The sequence below is a fragment of the Gallus gallus genome, chromosome 1 (assembly GCF_016699485.2).
Source record: "Gallus gallus isolate bGalGal1 chromosome 1, bGalGal1.mat.broiler.GRCg7b, whole genome shotgun sequence".
In the NCBI taxonomy this organism is placed as follows: domain Eukaryota; kingdom Metazoa; phylum Chordata; class Aves; order Galliformes; family Phasianidae; genus Gallus; species Gallus gallus.
Genome location: NC_052532.1, coordinates 20,666,581 through 20,688,996, shown reverse-complemented (window position 1 = coordinate 20,688,996; position 22,416 = coordinate 20,666,581). Strand labels below are relative to the sequence as shown.

Here is a 22,416-nt window from a genome sequence, read left to right as displayed (position 1 = left end):
CCCAAAGCATGGAATGAAGACAGCTTCTACCTTGTCTCTTCTCCGCACCCTGTCTTGTGCAGTGGTGATGTACAAATTTGGGAAGATAGCATTTCATGCCAGGCTAGCCCATTTTCGCTAGTCCCTAAGGGTCTTCAGAGCTAGCTGGTGCCAACTTGTTCTCTCATTATAGAGCTAGTGCAAAGGAAGAGACGCTGACAGCGACAGTGACTTGTGAGATGCTAAGTGTATAAAATGCAGAGCAGAGGATCAGAGGCTTGCCCTCCCACACACGCACATTTATATGACACAGTCAGGGATTTACGGGTTTGGAATAAATAGGAATCCTACCCCTGCTCTATGAATAAGCCTTGTGACGACGTGGTTTTCCTTTTATCCAGTCTCATTAACTTGCACCTTTTGCATTGAGCAATGTCAGCTGAAGCCATTGACTGTCTGCCAAAGCAAGAGGCTTTGCACAGAACGAAAATGTAAAACCATGTTCAGAGATGTTGCTCTAAAACCTGGCATTGCTTCCACGCTGCTTTTGATTCACAGCTTCTAGCAGGAAGACACTGGAAGCTGGCGGTTCTGACAAATGGAATGCAGAATTCTTTGCTTCTGGAGATAATAAATGCAATTAGTAACTTGTATCAAGATGGAGAATGGTTCTGATGATTTTGTGCTAGAATTTCTGTACAAAGCTGTAAGCCAAAACAGCGTGTTCTGTTGAAAACTTATTGTGGGGGCCTCTCTTTTTTTGTGTGTTTTTTGGTGGCTGGCTGTTTTTGGTTGTTTTTTTTTTCCAGTTATTCTGCTGTAGAATAGCCAGGGGGCTTCAGATCAGAAATGCTGATGAGCAGATGTGTGTAGGCCGGCCCTTCCTTGGAGCATTGCATTTCCAGGAGAGGATGGGGCGAGCTCACCTCATGCCATGCAGTGGGGGGAGGCTGCACTGGCAGTCAGTGGCTTGCTTGCCTCCACCAGGTCTCCATCAGGTTCATTTCATTCTGTGTCAGCCAAAGAATTCACAAGGGCCAAGAAGAAGAATTCAGGGGGGAAGGCAGTTGATCCTGTGGGCACAGTCCTCTCCCCGCTTATGGCTTGTTGCATCACAAGGCAGCTACAACCAAAAAAGACAGTGTTCTCCCCTATATTTCACTTTCTTCACCTCCTAGCTCTCCAGTAGGGAAAGTGTTATCTCCCAGCAGTGTGATCTCCTCTTAGCAACCATACTGCTAATATGTCTCATGGCCCCTGTTCTGCATTTCTCTTCCTTTTTCTGGCTGCTATTTTTAGCAATGAAGTGGTATCTTTGCATTGCAGAAGTTCATCCGGTTGAGCTGTGTTCTCTTTAAGCCCTACTTTCCTATGAAATAACTACTGTATAACAGTATATTATATATATATCACTATAATAGTACTATTTCTCTAGCAGCTGATTCTGTTGTTGCTGAGCAAACACGTGCTGAATTAAACTGAATACGAGGGCAAGAAATCTCAGTGGAATCCCCTTTGGTGTGTTCTCTTCATTCCAAAGCTAAATCAGGCTATGCAACATTATGAGAGCAAAGAGGATGTATTCCTTTGAATCAAAGGGGAAGTAGAAGTATACCAACCAACACAGTTCTGCTCTGTGTGATTTCATCTATTTCTTTACAAGAGTAAAAAACAGGCACTGCATAAGAGACGCCAAACTTCAGGCCCATCAACAGGTCTTACTACACTGACAAACACTAAGAGTGGTATCGACTGTGAAATCACAACTACTTCAAAATAAAATGAAAGCTTTTTTTTGCTTTCTTATGTCATGCACGTGAACTCCCAGCTGAAATTAAGTACTTCCAAAGGACAACAGTATTAACTGTCCAATTTTCACTTGGCCAAAAGATCCACCTGGTCATAAAGAAGTAAGGGCACAAGAAGGCTGCGTAGCTAATACTTTTCATGAGAATATATAAAATAGATTCTACGATTCAAGTGGAAGCATTGGCTTTGCCAGATTACATATTAATTTCATTTTCCGCTCTGATATAAAATATTTAACATTCACTTAAGATAGATCTGCTCAATTTAATGTAGTTGTTGCAGAACTTAGTTAAAAACTATTATTGCCAACAGCTCGAAAGGACAACATTCATGCAATTAGAAACTGATATTTTCTGCTGTAACTATAATTCAGTTACATCATACGCATATATTAAAGCATAAAAGTTAGCAGTATTGCAAAATAATTTGTGTAGCAGGGCTGAATCACTATTTTTATGGGAAAAAATAACTTTCACATTTTTAACACACCAAGGATTTAAAATGCACTGACTCAGTAACCTCCACTGGAAAAGCACCATTGATTTTTGGTTCTACGCCATGCAGAAATATTAACTCGAAGTTCAGGATTTAAAGGAAGGACAAGTAAAAACAGGAGACTTGAAGCTAAGTTTGTGACGCTGAATCTTTGTTCAAGGGCTATTAATTGCAAGTTTAAACTCACAGTTGGAATTCGCATTGTATCTCATTCTTAACAAAAGATTCTCAAGCAGAAGGAGTTTATCTGAATATTCACACATTGTTGGTAGTTGAACTGTGCTTAAGGTCCATATGCATGGCCAAACCATGGATATGTCATAAGCATCCAGGTGCTTATTCTTGTTTCTAATATATGGCAGAAGACTTGGTATGACAAACACATTAAAAAAAAATCGTATTCTAGTGGATTTTGAAGCTGCTACCTGCAGTTATTACTGCTGTCTTCTTGAGGTCATGCCTTCCTACTTCAGTGTTACTCTTTCAGTTACGTATTACTGCAAATTTAGTACTTGGACTGTTAGAGGGGAACCAAGTAATCTGGAACCTCTTGGCAAAAAGAAAAGTAAGTCAAGGATAGAGCGCAAGGATCTTACAATCACTGATGTGCATGATTATTTTCAGAATTATTCCCGAGGGAGAGTTTCTTATAATTATTGCAATTACTGTCTCTAGGGCACGCGCTTCTGGAAGATGAAAATAAGGTCTGGCACCTAGTCCGGCCCGTAGATGAAATTGATGAAAGCAAATCGAAGAGAGGCAGTGTGAAAGAAAAAGAAAGAACCAAAGCTATTACAGAAATCTACCTGACAAGACTTCTGTCTGTGAAGGTAAGGGTCAGATGTTGCACTGTTACACCATGCTTGTAGAGATTTTGATGTACTGCTGAAGAAGGTGATGCAATATTAGTCATGCTTTCAGCTGAAATTTTCAATATCTGTGTCATGTACATACAGGCTGTATTCAGAGCTTCAAGTGATTAATATGCCCTCAAGAATGTTACTGGGAAAAATTTTAATTCCATGTGAAAGCTGAGAACTATAATTCTGTGTTATTTAAATGAGAAATTTTCTTGCAAGACAAAGATGGATATTCTCTTCTATGCCACCTGTTTAGACAATATCCTGCTGGATTTTATTTTGAACAAAATGCTTTATGTACTGCTCCAGAGCCATTTGTTTCCCTGTTCTTGTTTGCTTCCAGTGCTGCAGTTTAATCTAGAAAAAAATAGTAAAAAAAAGTTTTCAAATAGTGATAGACTTTTTAGACTGTTTTTAGTCCTTATGTTACAGAATGGATCACAACCAAAACAATTGAGCTAAGCATTCCCCCCTGCAGAAGGAACTTAGGATAATGTATTTACTGACTCCTAAACCAAACTCTTTGTGAAAATGGGAGTAACCTGACTCCAACTAAGGCCATTTGACCAAGTGGCAAAGTGAATGTGAAGGAAAGTCTGTGTCTGAATGAGAGACTTGGGGCCAGCAAAATGCATGTATCCCTCTGTTCGGTTAACAAACACCTTGCGGCCACCCCTTTTCTATTCTCAACAACCAGTTTTGTAGATTGTTGCCAGTCAGGAGTTTTCTGACTCCCACAGAGCTGGTGAGTTGTTGGGATCGCAGGTACCCATGCAGCCCCAGGACTGTTGATGTGTCCTCCCTGCTTGCATGGCCAGCATGAGGCTTTAAGGCTCATCACCCGCTCTGTTCCTGCTGTGCCCTGGGGATGGCAGCTGGAGTGATGAAGAAAGAGAGGATGCAGCCCTTCATCCTTGTCTCTAGGGCCAGGTGGCTGGCTGGGGAGAAACTGCATGTGGCCTCAACAAGGTCTTCTCTAAAATACATGGACAGTCTCAGAAGTGATTGTCTGTAAGGTCCAGGCAGGTGCAGGGATCCAATCAGAAGTGCTGTCCCCCTGGGGATGGTTCACCCCTCACACTTGTTAGTGATGTGAAGCTGGACATCTGATGAGGCCCAGGTGCTTTCCATAACAAGTCAAATGGTACTTTTTCCTCTCAGTCTGTATCTAAAATTGTTTTACTGGTGCATGATGTTCTGGAGTCTCTGAAGTGAGGTGGGAAGCTGCAAAACAATTAGAAAATTGCTAACAATTTTTTTTTATGTGTACAATGACCTTGAATTATATCTATTGCATACTTAGCAACTAGGTTCTGCTATACTTCTGTCAGACAGAAAGCACAGCTTTCTCTGTTAACCAAACAACAGCTGATTAAATCAGCCTTTAGACTACAGCACAAAATTGTTCCCTAGAAGGTCTTTACTGTTTAGGCTGTTTGCAAGTTCATTGCATTAAGGAGTTTTTGTCATTGGGCAGCCTCAGCACTCAGAATTGAGAGCCGTCAGTAACTGCAGCTGGATTAAAGGAAGATGGACTCATGGATGGCTCTGAGGTCAGCCTGTAATGCAAAATTTGTTTTTATTCGCTTTTAGGGAACACTTCAGCAGTTTGTAGATGACTTCTTTCATAGTGTGCTCAACTCAAACCATGTAGTGCCACCAGCTGTGAAATACTTCTTTGACTTTCTTGATGAGCAAGCAGAAAAACATGACATCAAGGATGAAGATACCATTCACATCTGGAAAACAAACAGGTATGAACACAGTAGAGAATTGGGAGTGTAATTGCCAGGTACGTGCTGGCACTATCACCACAAATCAAAGTAAATCTCATTTGTAATTCTCAGAATCATTTTAATTGAGATAATACGATCAAAAGGATTTCCTGTCTACAAGTTGCAAAAATAAAAGTCCCCTACCTATGGGAGAGTCATAGGCAGATTTACCTCTTTGCCTTTCATCTTTCCTCAGAGAAAAGCAAAGCAAAAGGCAAAAGGAACCAGAGTTGCCTATCAGTGCACAAAACCTAAGAAAATGTTGTTCAGGTAGTTTCTCTAACCACTCAGGCATCTCCTCTTGCTGTTTTGGGGTACTGAGAATTCTTCTCCAATAAGCTTTTCTTATTTTTCTGGCAGAGTTGTAAAGGCTTTGTTTCCAGACATGGAAAACAGACAAAGGACAGCTTGTGTAATCGTTGAAATACAAAATTAAGTTTCAGAGTAGCGAGGAGATCAAAATGCAAAACCCGTATTTAATTTCATGTGACTTGTTTGTTGTAGAACATTTATTGTGCAGAAGATTTTTTTTTTTTACCTTTTTCCTTTCTTCACAGCTTGCCTCTTAGATTCTGGGTAAACATACTGAAAAATCCCCACTTCATCTTTGATGTTCACGTTCATGAAGTAGTGGATGCTTCCTTGTCAGTCATTGCACAGACTTTCATGGATGCTTGCACAAGAACAGAGCACAAATTAAGCAGAGTAAGTAATTTGCATTCTACATCTTGACTACATTCATGCCTGACAAGACACAGGGCATTGTCCTAGACAATACCCATTCTCTGAGAAGATACAGCAGTGATAGTTTCCTTCTGGTTTTATAATGAAGTTAGCATTTCACCACTTAGCAGTTTGGTGAGCGTGTCACTGGTACTGTGTAGTCTGCCAACTGATAGTCCTAAAAGGCAGAAAATATCAACTGTTTTTATAAAAAGCAAGTTTAAGAACTAATTATTTCATGTCCACCCTAATTTAAAATCATCTTCCAGTGATATATTTGTCAAACCCAACAGTAATGCTGGATGTAAACTTTTAAAGTCAAATAATACCCGTGTATCAAGGTAAATGTTCATAATGATAATAATGTTAGTAATAAGCATTGGAATGTTAATATCTGCAAAGCTCAAGTGCATATGATTAGAAAGGCTTGACCTTAGGTTCTTGACTCCGTGTTGCCTCTTAGAGTGGTTCATAAATCAACCAAGCTTTTATTACGGTTTTTTTCAGGATTCTCCAAGTAATAAATTACTTTATGCGAAAGAGATCTCTAATTATAAGAAAATGGTGGAAGAGTAAGTATAACGAGACTTTTCATGCTGATGCAATGTTGTTAGAGTTTTAGGCCTTGTAAATACACTCAGTAACAGGAAAAGCTAATGCCGAGGCAAAGTCAGCTGTCAAATGTTAAAATTTTTACACCTGAATGTTAAAACATTCCCTTGGCAGCAGTGTTCACAGCACTGAAATGAAGTGTCATTGTGACCCAATGCAACAGATGGATAGTTATCTGGGGAGAACACAGTGCTATTCTCTATGATGACTGTTCTTACCCACTGATCTGTCTAACCGGCGCTGCACTTCCATAACTGAAGAGGAATCAAATCCTGAAAACATTTTCACAAAAACATCATTTCTATTCAGTCTCTGACTTTATTCAATTACTGATTTGGGAATTCTATGAACACCACCGAAGATCTGCTGCAGGACACAACTCTTACTCACTGGTTACTTCAGAAGTTTTAAGACCTGAAATCATCATCATCGGGGTAATAAGCAGATTCCTGTCCTGTGGTATGGCCCCATGCAAGCAGGTGCAATTTTGCCTTTCTGACAGGGGGTATCCAGTGCTAATGAGTGCTGGGAGATTGGGGAACTAAGTGAGTCATCGGTCTGTTGTGGTAGAACATCTGCACTATTAGGAAACCTGTTTGAAGTAATTGCTAAATCAAAATACAGAATTACCAGGAAACCACAGTGCATTTCACCCAAGTGAAAGTTTGTTTTCATTTGTTGCAGTTACTACAAAGGTATTCGTCAGATGGTACCAGTTAGCGACCAAGATATGAATACCCATCTAGCAGAAATCTCTAGGGTAAGAATGAATTAAGTTTCCTTGTCCTGAAATTGAAGCCAAGTATAGCACTGTCTTTGTCTTCTCATTCTAACTTGACAAGTGGGGTTTCTGTATATTTAAGCATCAAATGAGCTACTTCATATCTGTTTGAAAAACTCCTGCTCGGTGTAGTGCATTTGGGCCTTTTGAAGTGTTGATTAGTGAATGGAATCAAGAATGGTTATCATCACAAATCTCTTTGAGTGATGTAGGTGCCAGTGCAGAGCGTTTGGATTTTTTCACATCTGTTGTGGAAAAATTACAACACTGTTGAAAGGTATTTTCTCTTTGCAGCATGTAGGTGATTTTTAGCATTGACTATACTGATAACAAGCAGTGACTGGGTTCAGAGTGCTACCACATCAAGAATTTGACTCCAGAAATGAAAGGGGATTCGCATACATTAAGTACAGCGCATTTTAGTGGTGTCTGTATGAAGGCAATATTTTTACTTTACACTGCAAACAAGAAGCTCATCATGAGCATGCTTGATTTGCACTTTTTCTTTTCACAGTATAGGATCTCTGGTGCTACCTCTGCTATGGAGGAGAGCAGAGGAGGTTGTTTGCTAGCTGCAGGCTCCAATTGGAGATTTAGAGAGCAAAGGCACTGCAAAATCTGCTTTGTTCTTGAAAAAGCCTGTCTGCTGTGTTGCTCAGCTTAGCTAGACCAGGCCCGTGCTTTCAAAGCACTTGATTTAACTCAGAGAACCTGCAGAAGCCCTTGCCAATCTGAAAGAGATACTGTACACAGTGACTGATTCGCTTACTTGCTTATGTTATTTCAAGAGTCCTATTGATATAAAGAAATCTGGGGATTCTTGTGGTTTATTTCAGTGCCCTTAGGACCTAGCATTTTGCAGATCATCCTCAGGAGAATGTTTCTATTTTCTGTCAGTCACTACAAAACTCACATGTGGTGATATTTCATTTTCCTGTTCATTTTATTTATTTAAAAAATGGTAACTAAAAGTAAATTCAGAAGAGTGTTTTAAAATCAGCATAATATGTTGATCGTTTCTAATTACACTATAAATTATGATAAAAGTAAGTGTGAAACGACTGACGGAACATTGCAAATTTTGACCAGCTCTGGAAGTGACTTTGTAGGGTAAGAAAAGATGGGTGCTTCTCTGCTGCTTTATGGCTTGGATACTCATTTATACCAGAAGCTTCTTTTACAATTCTTTATTTTCTTAAGTAGTTTAAAAGTCTAAAGTCTCTAGAATTCAAGAGACTTGAATTCTATACATTTGGATGAAAAGCATCTGTTTAGGACAGGTAGAGTGCAGTCACTGTGTAAGTTAAATGTCATGAGGGTAATGAAGGGAGAGGTAACAGAAGGGGTAATTCTTGCTTCATTTTAAAGTCCCTTCCTCTTTACCTTTCTGTCTCTCTTCTTTCCATCTTCAAGACTCAAATGGCTTTTTCCAAATGTACGTGCGCTTGCTCTCTTGATGAGTTACACCTTTCCTGTAGTGAGCTATGAATTACTACAAACAGTTGTAAAGAGCTGAAGAAATGATTTCAAACACAGCAGTGACAGAACCGATGTGTGGTATCTCAGCAGTACACAGATCACTGAACACCTTGGTTACACATACCCATGCTCTTAACAGATGTTACAGCTGTAATCTGTGGTTTGACTAAGTTCAAAATATTTCCCACCTCCTGTGTTGGAGCTGCAGACAGGCTGGAAAAACACTGGTGGGAAAATCTAGATCTGAAAATCACCAGACAAAAGTTTTCTCACCCCTTTTTCCTCCACTTAGCAAGAGGTAAAAGATGCAGAGCTTGAATTTGAAAACAGGACTGTCTGCTGTATCCAACAGTCATGCATGTGCGTAACTTTCAACTGTCCATGATGCAATTTTGATGTTTGCTGCTCATGTGTGTTGTTTAACAGGCACATACCGATTCCTTAAACACGCTTGTGGCTCTACACCAACTCTACCAGTACACTAACAAATACTATGATGAGGTAAGTGGTGGGGTTTCCTTTCTTTTATATATAATAACAATAAAACGTTATAAGGGCTAACTTTCCCTGGATAATAAGGTAAAAGCAACGTTGAACAGAAAGCCCTAACTCTGCAGTTAGACACCTTCCTTGGAAATGACATTGCTCAAGGGTATGTTCTTAGAAATGAAGTTTCAGTATGGGGTATCTCATTTTGTCAGGGATTGCTTAATGAGATCTGGAAGAAAAATAGATTTAAAAGTCCTTTCTCTTCAGTTCTACCATCCGAATTCCAAGAATTGGGAAATAAGAATGTCATTGATCAAAGCGCAATCATCAGAGCCTTTGTTAGGTTTTAAGCCAGTAGTTTTTTTCTACTAGGAACAATCCATTAAACTTGTTTTGTTTCTACGAATGGGGCAGTGCCTTCTTCATTAGTTGAGATGCACGTAGAACTTCCATGTGTGCTGCTACCCCAGTATGCCTTGCCAAATGAAGTGCCTGCCCAAGGTAAACTGAAGCAGAGCAACTGCTGAGAATAGTCAGATTCAAAAGGAGGCTCACAGATTCAGTGCAAAGTGTTTCTTGGATTCTTCAGGCCCTGAGGAAAGGGGGACAAAGAATATCCCAGTGTCGCTGGGCTGTGGCTATGGCTCTCCAAATTTAATCTGAAAACAAAAAGAGAGAAGGAAACTTTTATCCAAAGGTTTCCATGGAAATGAATGCCTCCAGAAAACTCTCAGAATTAAATCAAAGCGAGTAAGAACAGATGCTGAATGAAAAAAAAGGAGTGGAGCACATGTGAGCTCGCTTCAGTTTGTCTTGCACCTCAGCACAGTTCTTGTTTTCACTTAAATATAGCACTAAAGGCAGCGAGTCTCATACCCAGCTTCACTGCAGCTGCTTCCTACAGCTTTAAAACAGACATAAGCAAGGAGAACCAGCTCATCTCGAGACATCTTGCAATGTGGTTAGTAGGAAAAGTGGTTGGAGATTCACAGGCAAACTTAATGGCTTTGGTTTCCACATCCCCAGAGCTAAACTTATTTTCAACATATTATAGGATATCTGGAAAAAGCTGACTTGTATCCTGGGCTGCATCAGAAGAGTGGTGGCCAGCAGGGAAAGGGGGGTGATTCTGCCCTTATGCTCTGCCCTCATGAAAGCCCACCTGCAGTACTGCAGTCGGCTTTGGGGACCCCAATATAAGGACATGGACCTTTTGGAGTAGGTCCAGAGGAGGGCCACAAAGATGATCAGAGGCTGGAGCATCTCTTCCATGAAGGCAGGCTGAGAGAGATGGGGTTGTTTGGCTTGGAGAAGAGCAGGCTTCAGGGTGTCCTGATAGCAGCCTTTTGGTGCCTGAAGGAGACTCTTCCAGGAAGTGTATGAGAGGACAAGGAATAATGATTTTAAATTAAAAGAGGTTTAGATTAGGTATCAGGAAGAAATTCTTTACCCAGAGGGCGGTGACGCACTGGCACAAGTTGCCCAGAGAAGCTGTGGATACCCCTTCCCTGGAGGCACTCAAGGCCAGGTTGGATTTGGCCCTGGGCAGCCTGAGCTGGTGGGTGATATCCTGCCCATGGCAGGGGCTGGGTAAGCTTTAAGGTCCTTCCAACCCAAGCCTTTCTATGATCTGTGTGGCCCAATCTGTTATGGAAACACCCAAGAAACCTATGTGACAGATGAACCGTAAAGCCCTGCTTCTCCCACAGTCCCTTGTCCCTGCTCCCATCCATGGTTTTGGGATTCTCCCATTTGGAGGCTGGCACAGATGGTGCCTGCTCTCTGCTCAGCCATCAGGCGGAGGTTATCAGTGGCGAGGCAGAAAAAAACAAAGCAGAGCTGCAGCCCTTTCTTTTGCATACATCACTGTATAACAACGAGATGCCTCTGATCAAAAGGCTGCTAATTCACAGTTAGGGAGATAATACATCAAGAACCATTCAGGAAAATTAATTGAGCTTATTTATTTTCCATAAAAATGCTTTAATTTGCATAAATTGGAACATTTTGCGACGGCCCTTATCTTTGTTGCTGAAGCGGTGGCTGCAGCACGCGCTGCACCCTGAGCATCTCTGCAGGGCTTGACAGTGACTAAGTGGGTGAGCTCTAATTGTCCACATTTATGTGAAGGTTATATTCACCAGCAGAGATAATCATGAATTATTTAGTCTCGATTTGAGGCGTTACAGCTAGGTGTAAATGTTTAAATTAGGGGAACAATATCAAATTAAATTAGGCCCTATTTAAATACCGTAATAAGAGTTTATTAACTCTGTCTTGTAAAAATGTTTTCACGCTTTGAAAACAAATCCATTAAAATAATGATTTCTAAACAAATTTGCTCCAGTGTTTGAAACTCTAATGCCGTACCAGTCCTCAAAAGGGAAATTATTAGCTGGATTGAAACTGACTGCATTAATCTCCATTGTCAATAAAGCACATGAAGCAGCAGGAACCGCAGGTAGTGACAGGCAGACTCTATTTCTCCAGCCCTTATATTTGCCAACTTCAGTAGTATTTAAACACAGCTAAAGGTGGCTCTGCTTGCTGACAGCGGCTGACTTCTATTAATAAAGCCGGTTGTAGAAAAAGAACAGTTTTGCCATACCGTGCATTCCCCTAATGGAGAAATCTAATAGTTGGTGGAAGAGTTTCCCTAAAGGATGGTAGGAATGAAAACCTTTCAAAACCTTTGAAATTTGATCTCGAGAAGCCCTTAAAAACTCTATTTGAAGAAAAACCTTCTCATAACAGCTGACCTTTTCGAGCTCTCGTTTTGAAATCCCTCGTGTCTTGGAGTCGGGCCTTCCTGCACACACTCGGTACGGCGGGGGCTGTGTGAGGGCCGCTGGGCGCTGCTTGGATGGGCTCTGTGCTTCCTGAGTCGTGTGGTGCTCAGCTCTACCTGGAGAAGCAAAGGGAGGGCTGGCAGCTCCACAGCACTGTGATGGCCCATCCCCTTCATCTCACTGCTCACAGACTGCCAACGCTTGGTATTGCCCTCACCTGTGCCACCCAGGAGCTGCTCATAGCCAAAGCCCATGGCAAAGAGTTTTAATTACTGCTGGTAGATGACCCTCAAGCCTCGTAGGGTGCTCTGCAAGTAAAACTCTTAACTGGCTGTAAAGGCAGTGTTTCTGATATTTCTCCCGCTGCCTACTCCACCTTGCAATGCAATATTTCAAAAGATAAAGTGCTATCTATTAATTTTCTTGGATCCCAGCATAATGCAAAACATTGTGGTAACTTAGATAAAATAGTGGAGACTGTCACTTCTACTGTCTTCGTGTGTAAAACAGAGTGTGGGGCCCATAGAAGGACCTTATCTTCAGCACCAGGTGAATGCAAAGGCTTGGAAACCAAAGCAGTGTCAAACGTTCGGTCTGGGAACGACGTCGTATATTTTAAGCTCAAGGATTCTAAACATTCTGTGTTTATTTCTTGCAGATTATAAATGCACTTGAAGAGGATCCAGCTGCACAAAAAATGCAGCTCGCCTTCCGTTTACAGCAAATAGCAGCTGCGTTAGAGAATAAAGTGACTGACCTTTGACTCGAAAGCCGCAATAAAGAAATCTGATCTGAAGATGTTCAAATTCATTCTTCCTATTAAGGAAATAGTGTTCTATTTTTTAATGTGTAATTACAACTTTAAATGAAAGATTTCATGTTTTTTTGATAGCAGAGGTGTAATGTAAAAAATTTTTACTGTAAATTATGCTTCTAATTAAAAGCTGTGTTGTGTGTAAATGAATCTTCTGTGGGAAGGAGAGTCCTTTGGCTGGGGGCAGGGTGGGGGGCGGAGGAAGGCAAGTCTGTAGTTCAGTTAATTGCATAGAATCTAAAACATCAGCATTTAGAATTCATTATGCAAGTAAACTCAATATTATAGCATCCTTTATATTTTAAGCAATATTTGTACTAGGAAAATAACAGCATATTCAGAGAACCATGCAATATCCCTTTTTATTTTGATAACTGGAAATTGACTTCCGCGTAGCTCCAAAACTTCGTCTGTGCTCATAATGAACGTAGTAAACAACGTGTCCGATTCCTCTGTGAGATCTGCAAATGGGTTTTGCTGCCACACACAGTTCTTACGTTAATTATTTATGCCCACGGTAATGCACAGTACTGCGCCCAGCACGGTTGGCTGCGACGGAACTGACAGTGATGCCGTGGCTGTGAGGAGTTTTCTCCTGAAAGAGGGTCTCTTTTGGTTCAGAAATCACCGCAAAGGAGTATTAAATCTTCACGACCCTTTGTTATCAATGTGAGTTTTATGATATATGCTAATGTGCCTTACTTGTACTAATTCTGTGAATCTGATGAATGGTTTTGTAAAAAGAAGCAGATCAGAAAAAGAAATATTTATGTGCTATTGAATGACTTTTGTGTGAAAACCATGACCAGCAGAATGCTTGTAATTAGCCGCTTGCCGAGAGTGTGTTGTTTAACATGATCTGATTATGTATAATATCTTATTTTAGAATGGTTCTGATGATTTTTTTTTATTATTTGGAACTGTCCTAGGGTTACCATCACTTGTTTTTATTGTATTTGTGATGTAAAATACTAGTACAATATTGGAAAACCTGTATGCCCACGTGTTGAAAACCACTCCGTTTTGAGACTTGGAATTCCACATCTGATCAAACAACACCATCAACCCATAGCAAAGACAGTCAAAATCACTAGTCAGAAGTGTGCGCTTACAACGTATGTAAGCTACATACAAATCCAAAAGCTCGGTACGCCTTCTTCAATTGCTGTATTGCACATCAGAGTTCTTCGTTCCCTTTTGTCTCGCCAGCGTTGGCAGTGAAGTAGCATTTTAAGGAAGCGCTGCCATTGGTGTGAGTTCACTCCCTGCCCTGCCCAGCGCCCACCACCAGCTTCAGCCAGCTGACCCAGGCAGCCACAAGACCATAAGGTCAGTTCTACCGTTGGCTGATTTGTATTTTTTTCCTTTCTGAAAGCTTCCTGGTATTTGGCAGCGGATCTTCCCATCAGCTTCAGAAATGGAAAGCCTCACCAGTGCTGGTCCTGTGGGCTGGGAGGGCTTTTGTTTTGGGTTTTTTGTCCTCGATTTGTTGCATTTGCGTATAACCGTTCCTGACCTTGCCTGGGCTGTAAGTTATTGTACACTGTGTAGGACTGAGGTACATGACTGCTACATAAAGCTGCTTTGCCAGCTACTTCATCAACAAAAGCATCTTAATTTCATGGCTAATCTGTTTCTTTGTCGTTATTTGTAAATCCTGTTAATTGTAAATCAAATACAATGTTGTTTTTTTTTCCACAAAGTGTCACGGGATCGTTACTGAAACTGGGGGGTGGCTGCTGGGTTTGTAATGCTTCCTCCAGGGCTGATGGAGCAGCAGTGCCCATCAGTCTGCGGCATGTCCTGCAGGTGGTGTGGCTGATGTCACACCCCTCTTATGGGCATTTGCTCTGAAAAATCAGAGTCCTCTTGAGAAGAGAGGATGTGTTCCAGCATCTTGTAGTAAGGCGTCTTCCTGCCTGACAGCAACCCTATCTGAAAGTCACCTGAAACACAGCTCAGTGGTGTCCCTCCAGAGAAAGCAGGAAGCCCTGGGAGGAAGGAGGATGGAGGGCTTCCGGGTGGAACACCGTGTGCCCCCACCACTGTGGGCCTGATGCAGAGCAGCTGTGGGTGGGCAGGAGCTGCCCTGGGCGGTGGCAATGCTGCCAATCCTCCCCACCTGTGAGATGAGCCAAGCGTGAGCCTGCTGCTGCTGCGTGCAAGATGTGAGGCGGACCCATTGGTCACTCTGTGCCTTTTGCCCTTTTTTCACATCATGAGAGAAATCTGCAGGCATTGGGCACTGCAGTGCAGGGAGTTTGGGGGCCGCTAACTGTGAGCAGCTGCAGCTACAAAGGGGACTTGGTGCCAGCTCTTTGGTTTCTCTAAGTCTCCTCTCCTGAAAGCACAAAGTTGGAATTTGAATGGATCCGAGCTGTTGTATTTTATTCTTTTGCCTTTTGGCTACATTTCTCCTGTTCTTGTTTTTCCACTCTGGTGCTCTGTTTTGTCCAGGCCTAGTTTTTGGCTTCAGTTTTCCCTGCATTTTAGCAATCTGATTCTTAAACACTTCATGCTCCTCCTTTGGTTTCTGCTGCTCCTGCCATCTGGCTCATCTGCAAGATAAAAGAAAAAAAGCCCACTGGGGGTTTCCCTCCTTTTCATCCCCTCTGCAGCCCCTCTGAGGAGCTCTTTGGGCCCAGGAACCTTCTCTCTGCACAATAGGAGCCACAGTGGCAGCTGGGGACAGAGCTGTCCTGCTGGGACACCCACCCGCCCTGGTGCAGGGCAGGGACTGCCAACACCTCCCACAGCTCTGAGTCCCACTGCTGAGTTTGGCATCTCCAAAGCCATCGGGCTTTGCTGCTTGCTCCCTGCCTGCAAACAATCAAGTAGAGGTCTCAGCTGATGGAACAAGGTCCATGCTTCCGCTGAGTAACTTGATCAGGAGTTTATTCTCTATTCCTGGTTGCCAGGTTTCCCTCTGACACCTTCTTAGGTCTTCTTCCAATGCTGCATCTTCTATAGGCGTATGAACAAGTGGTTATGGGCAGAGGGCCCCTCGGCCAGCTTGTGTACATAAGGCACCGCACTTCCTGAGGATGGTTTTTGTCATTGCTCTGTCACAGCCAGACGTGAGCCTCCTGTCCTGCAGGAGGCTGTGCTGGGTGCATGGTCAGCCCACTCTGGCTGACCTGTGTCCGCTCGTACTCTCTAAAACCGGATTTGCTGGCAGCCTGAAGATTGCCGGAGCCATCATTATAAACAACGACAAAATTGTACGGGGAATTCGGGAACTCAAACTGAAGTTCATCCATTCCCAAATTCCCAAACTCTTGTTATGTGGGAGATTATTTTTTAGCCAGCTGTATAACGATTTGAAATGGCTCTGAGCTTGAATTTCAGCTGCCCTGGACTCACTAGCACTGATGAGATTTTTGTGGTCGGCCCTTAGCTCTTCCAGCTGCTCAAGCTGTGTTATTAACGAAACTATTTTCAGTCATATTATGCCCTGGCACTATGGGCTCATTTGGCCTAAAATCTCTGAAAGTGATCCAAAAACCTCCCTTTCACACACTTCCTGCGGCCGCAGCACCTCCATTTACTGCACAGCTTTAAGGCTCGAGTCAGGTTTCCCATGTGTACCTAAGCTTATGTCATGAGAACTTCCCTTCCAAAGAACATTATTGTGAGGAAAGATAGCCCTGTCTTCACACTTTTCCAAGTCATATTCTCTTAGAAAAAAAAAAAAAGTTACAGGTTTGGGTTTTTTTGGTTGGCTCTTTGTTTCTTCCTCCATCCATGCCAGAGCCATGAGGCAGCCAACTTCACAGAAATCAAAAGGAAGATGTCTGATGCCTTTCTTCTACCAACCACTGGCCAGAGTCCCCTGGTATTCTGGTTAACACTCAGTTGGGCTGCAATTTGGTAATTTGAGTCACTGGAATTGTTGCACTGGAGATGTCAACACCGAGGTCCTGTGACTTGCTTTCATCCGCACTCCCAGCTCAGCACAGTCAGAATCAGCTCCTGAAGCCTTCCAGGCTCCCCACGACACAAGCCCCTCCCCAGCTCTGCCTGGAGCATGGAATTCACTGGAGAATGAGAGACTGCAGCATACAGAAGCTAAAATGATCGGAACTTCTGACCCCTCTGTACTTGCCCAAGTTGTGTTTCTGTCTTTTTTATTTTGAGAACCCTCCTGCCACTGATAATGATGAATCTGAAAGGTACACTTGTGAATAAGGGTCCATCTTTTAGCCTTCTGCTTTTGCTAGTGTTGGTCTTGGTGCAGCTTGAAAATGGTGCTGGAAGTCTTGCTGTTTGTTTGACAGTCCCTGTAGAAGAGAAGGAAGAGAGACTCTCCTGACCCACAGAAATTGGAACATTTTTAAGTTTTTTTCTGTTTCTTCAAATTGTGGCCCCTTGAGGTTCAACAGCAAGGAGTATCTCTCCATTGACGAGAGATGAAAGTGGCTTCTCCTGTGCAGGCTTGTAATGGCCATCTGTGCTGAGAGAGATCAGTGCCCTCACACCACTCCTTTAGGTCTGACTTCCATCTTGCCTGTGCACACTGATTGCTGCTGGGTATCACTCCCAAAGCAGACAAAAATCCCACTATGGTTCATAGCCAGGCGATCAAAAGCTGCTTAAGTTATCCATGTATTCCTGACTCTTTGCTGCTTTTCAGATAATTGCCATTTGAACCAGAAGAGAGTTTGAGTGGCTTCCTTCTTCTTTTTTGAGTTTTCAAAGCACCTCCGTGTCTCAGTGGATTGAACACTTTAGAAAGAAACTATTTCTTCGGCGGGACGAAGGACAATAGCTCTGGTACAGCTGTATATGGCTTGTCTTAAAAGGAAATAAAAATCCCACCACGAACCACACACTGTGTTTTTGAAATCCTTTATTCAGTGCTCTAATTCTGAACAATGTTTTTGGCTTATTTAATTCTCTGCAAAATTGAATGTTGAACAAAACTCTTTTTTTTCTCCTTTTAATCTACTGTAATAAGAAAGGAGTGAAATGAAAAATGTATTCCTTTGATACCCTTAATCTTTCCTCTCCTGCGGCTCTGCTCCTATTCAGTAAGAGATCATACTTGCTGGTTGCGGGGCCTGGACGCCAATCCATGGGATGAGAAACAAACCAAAATCCATGTTTCCTGCAGCTGCATGTGGGTCCGTGGCAGTGCTCACAATAGTAAAACCGCCTCAAGGACGTTATTCGGAATTTCATTGTTGAGGGCCTGGCTGGTTTCCCCATCCTCCTTCATGTGATCCTGCTTTGTGCGGGTTTTTACCTTGTGCTCGAGTGGCTCTCGCTGGGACACAGCTCGACATTCCACCGAAAGCCGGAGGAAGGAAGCAATCACCGCCTGGATTATCCACGCGCTTTTCATTCTCGAAGTGCCCCTGCGGGCACCCAGCCCTCCCAGGCTCAGCTCACTGCGGAACGATAGAAGTGGATTTTTTATGCTGGAGCAGACAGTTTTACTGAAACGCAAAATATTTCCATCTGTCTAAACTAAGCCGTGTTTGTTTTGCTAATAAAATCCCCCCGGTTACGTACGATGCTATTGACATCTGAAGCACAAACAGCCCTTTGGAGATGGTTCGAGCTCTACCTGAAATCTGGAACTCCCCCTGATAGTGGTCAACAGCAGATACCTTGGAAGAGCCCACAAGCAAGCCACATGCAGGCAGTACCCCAGCATACTGTTAACTGCCTGCAGGATCAGAACTGGGCCAATGGAGCAGGGTGAAAGTTGCGGCCCTTAGGGCACCCAGTGGCTGTCCAATGGGCTCCTCCTGCCCTTGGCTCTTCTCTGGCTCTGACAACAAAGAGCACTTGGGTAGTGCCGTAGCGTGCAGACTTGAGTCTCGCTGTGGTTAATCATTCATGTGAATTAGTGGTGCAAGTTCTTTAATACAGAGCTTGAATTCAATTTCAATCTCTGCTGTCCGTCATTGTCTCTCTTTATCAGCCTTCGGAGATGACAGCATACACAATGTATCTAAGATTAGATTCTTGCTTTAAATATTTAGAGTCTGAATCACATCCATTTGTACTTTGTTGCAAGGTTGAAGTAATGTGGCAGGACACACACTCTGCCATTGTTAAAACTCCCAAATTAAAGGAGCGCTGCATTATTCATCCTAAACTCTTAAACAACTTCTCACTGCAGTCCTGCAGAAGTTCCCTGCAGGAAGCAGTGCTGCCCCGTGTGCTGCATCACAGCTATGGCCTCCTTGTGCTCACAGCTGATGTCTTCTGGGGACTGGCAGAGCCCAGCACATTCCAGGCCAGACATGGCAAGCTTCTGCTTAACAAACTTACTCCTGGTTGGTGACTGCAGAGCCATCAGAAAATACCCGTGGCTGATGACCTACAGCCGTGTCAGCAGCCAAAAACACTGTCAGCTGTCTGCTGGGAAAGGATGCTGGTTGTAGCCCTTCTTCATCAACAAGCCCAAGGGCAGATGGACAGGCAGTACACTGGGATCATGGTGAGGATTGACTATAAGCATGGCAAAGCCTGGAGGGAGGAGAGGGCTGCTCCTCAGAGCCATCATGGGCAGAAGGAGCCACTCCGAGTTACGGCTGCTGCCATATTTCCCCCCAGGACTGCTGTACCCTACTAGGACCTCAGTGAAGGCACCATTTTGCCCTGCTAACATGTAGGAAGCTAAAGAAAAAGATCTCAGGTGGGACAGCCACAAGGTTGCAAACTCCATCCCCTTTCCATTGCCAAGGATCTGAGGCTGGGATGAGCTACACCATGTGGGCAGCATGGCTCCGTGAGTCTGTTCCAGCCATGAAACAGCAACACTGCATCTGCATGGCTGGCCATGTTCTTGGCACAGCTCTGTTACAGGCTGCTATGTATGCATTACAAAAATCACACATGCGGTTCTTAATAACAAACCCAGATACTTCAAATTCTCGGTGGAAATTCTCTCTGATTAATTGTTTTTGTTTGCTTTTCGTTTGTTTTAATCAGGATTTCTTTTTAATGAAGGAAATTCCTTTAGCAAGGGAATGTTAGCCTACAAGCCTGCATATTTCATTTTTGCAAATGGGTTGAATTCTGACCTCATCAGAGGTGTTTTGCTTGGATCTAAGACCCAGAAATTAGGCATGGTGAAGTTTTAGATACTATTAGGCTAGAAACCTACTGTATTTTGTGGGAAACTACGTTAATTTTTTCTAAAGTCCACTTAAAACATTTCACCATTATACATTACAGAACTAGCAACACAATTTTTTTCACCTCTACTGCTCAAAATAGAGAAGAAGCCAAATTGTGCTGTGTGAACATGGCTGTGGTATTCACAAATAACCCGACTTGTGTCTAACATCCATCTCACCATGCCTACAATAAAGAAGCTGATGAATGGATCAGATCAGGCCCATCTACACTCCCTTATCTTTTCAGCATGGTCTTATGCATTAATATAGCTGGAGTATTGATCTGAGCACTCTCTAGCTATTCCTATATTGCAAATGTTGCCACTGTTGCCTCCAGATCCATCCAAGCACATGGGAAATCTCAAGCAATTGGACTCTGGATGTCTCCCACAATCTTCAGGTGATTTACTCTAAAATCAGTTACCGTGGAAGCATAGAATGGCTTGTGTTGGAAGGGGCTCTAACCCCACCCAGTCCCAACTCCCTGCTATGGGCTGGTTGCCACCCAGCAGCTCAGGCTGCCCAGGGCCCATCCAGCCTGGCCTTGAGGGCATCCAGGGATGGGGCATCCATAGCTTCTCTGGCCAATTATACTTGCTCTAAAATCAATATGGTTTGTGCTTTAACACAGTCAGCATGAGAAGGAGGAAATTGAAGGCTAAGGTAGACAGAGAATGGAACTGAATGTATGATGCTTCAGGTTGATAACATTGTCCTTATGCCTGCTCTGCAGTGTCAGGGCTGGAGTGCCATGGGCCTGGCCATTAGGAATTAGGATTACTCTGTGGATCCATTACTGTCTTCACCAAGGCACCCTCAAGTGTTTTACAAACATTAATTATGCTCTGTGAGGTAGGATCTTCTTTCTGCTGATGCAATAAATACATAACACTCTTTATTAATAAAAATCACTCACCTGAGGTAAGAGAACAAGTTAATGCACAGCTGGGAATAAAACTGAAGATTCTGGATCTTGGCTCCTACCTGTAACCTGCTGGCAGCGCTCTGCATGATGAAAACCGATCCAGCTGTACTGCTATCCCCAAGCTCACCATTTTCTGTGGTTCTGTGAAGAAAAAAAATTCTAACACAAGGTTGAGACAGAAAAAAACACGAAGGACCCCAGAAGGTCTGGTTTAGTGCCCTGAGAAGTTGCATTGCACCACAAAGCAGACCGGTGTCAGCCTAAGGAACGATGTGGCGGGAGCGAGTCGTCCCAGCGATTCTGGCTGGTCCTTCTGGTCTGGGCTTTGGGGACTTTTTCAGGGAGCAGAAAGCACTTGGTTGAGATGAACAAGCTAAAGAATACTAGAAATAAGAGAACTGATACAAAGAATTACCATATTTTCAAGATTATTCCCCATACGTAGTCTAAAATCTCACGTAACATAAGCAGGGATTTGATTTTGCAGATACATAAATATATACATATCTATATATGTAAGCAGATGGTGTTGTATAGCTGTATTTAACTTGGCACATCCTTAATAAAACTTTCCTGCAGAAAACTCTCAGGGATTCTTAACCCAAAAGCTAGCCATAAAGTTTTCCCCATAACAGTAAATTACAACAATTTTCCCCAAGGCTTTAACATCCCTGAGTTTTGCTCTTTGAATTATATTGTGATGATCAATATTAATAGTCCCTGATCACATATGGTCACTGCAAAGCCAAGATGAAACCCTCTTAGCTTCTGAATTTTACTGCAAATGTGAACATTTATCAACACTTATTCAAGGCGTAAATGAGAAAGGGAACAGTTACATCATGAAAGATCTCAGTTAAGATTTAACCTCCATGCTACACATCTAGAATATGTTTCAGAAGCAAATGTAGACTTAGTGTTATTGCAGAGAAGACAGTAAAATCCATGAATATTTGTGAGCCAGCTCCTAAATGCTTTGGGGAGTAAGAGGTATAATTTTCTCTTAGTGTGGTCACAGACTTTTTACACTGGCTCTCAGACGTACTCACATGGTTCTTTCTGTCTTCAGCAGTCACTGTTTAGATGTACAAATTTCCTAGAATTGAATATTGAACAATACAGGTAACAGCAATATACCCTGAAAGGAAGCAAAGCACACAGACCCTCTGGTGCCAGCAGCTAGACAGCCCATGTCCAACACACGTACCTTTGTTCGGCTGTTTTGGTCCTTTCTTGTGCCCAGCAAAGGTGCAGCCGTGTCGTGTCCAGGCACCGGCAGACGGGTTGCTCAGCACAGCTGTGCTCAGTTTCCCACCCTGAGTTTCACATAGAACTAAAGGTTGTCCGCACTGTTTGGATGAGAATGATATCGAAACCTTTTGTCGGTGCTCTCTGATGGGACACGTGTAGATGCATCTGCAAGATGAGGCTGAAAAGTCATTTGCCCAAAACAGCTGTCAATGCAAGGGGAATTTTTTCAAGAAATGCTGGTTGAAAAAAGCAGTATTTCAGCTGTTTGAATAGAAAGCCATCTCCGTGCCTGAAAGAAGAAGTTCCTCATTGTCTTGCACCCTAAAATCTTCTGGTTCTGCTTCACAAACTTTCTTCTGAGGTTAACCTCTTCATCAGCTCCACCTGCAGAACATTACCCTGATTTCTAGCATAACCTGGACTTGGACCTCCAGTAGCTTCACTGTACTTCTCAAGGTGCGTTTTTCCAGCACTGTTTACTGTGACCTCTCCCTTGTTGCCT

At 42.8% G+C, this 22,416-nt stretch overlaps 1 protein-coding gene and 1 long non-coding RNA gene across 29 annotated transcripts in view; one reads left to right on the top strand and one right to left on the bottom strand.

Annotated features, from left to right (window-relative positions):
* The window catches only part of PLXNB2 (plexin B2), a 251,026-nt gene extending 236,723 nt beyond the window's left edge, over positions 1-14,303 (top strand). For all 28 annotated transcript variants that reach the window (XM_040672252.2, XM_040672406.2, XM_040672271.2 and 25 more), the window contains 7 exons: positions 2,959-3,113; positions 4,737-4,897; positions 5,476-5,623; positions 6,149-6,213; positions 6,938-7,013; positions 8,940-9,014; positions 12,450-14,303. In XM_040672252.2, the coding sequence (XP_040528186.1) occupies positions 2,959-3,113; positions 4,737-4,897; positions 5,476-5,623; positions 6,149-6,213; positions 6,938-7,013; positions 8,940-9,014; positions 12,450-12,554 (785 nt within the window). In that variant the 3' untranslated portion in view covers positions 12,555-14,303. The remainder of the gene's footprint in view (positions 1-2,958; positions 3,114-4,736; positions 4,898-5,475; positions 5,624-6,148; positions 6,214-6,937; positions 7,014-8,939; positions 9,015-12,449) is intronic.
* Positions 13,502-21,947, bottom strand: LOC121109514. Its single transcript, XR_005850408.2, has 3 exons — positions 21,871-21,947; positions 20,723-21,759; positions 13,502-17,995 (listed from the first exon to the last, which is right to left on the bottom strand). It is a non-coding gene; the product is annotated as an uncharacterized LOC121109514 (long non-coding RNA).
* Between the last annotated feature and the right edge of the window lie 469 nt (positions 21,948-22,416).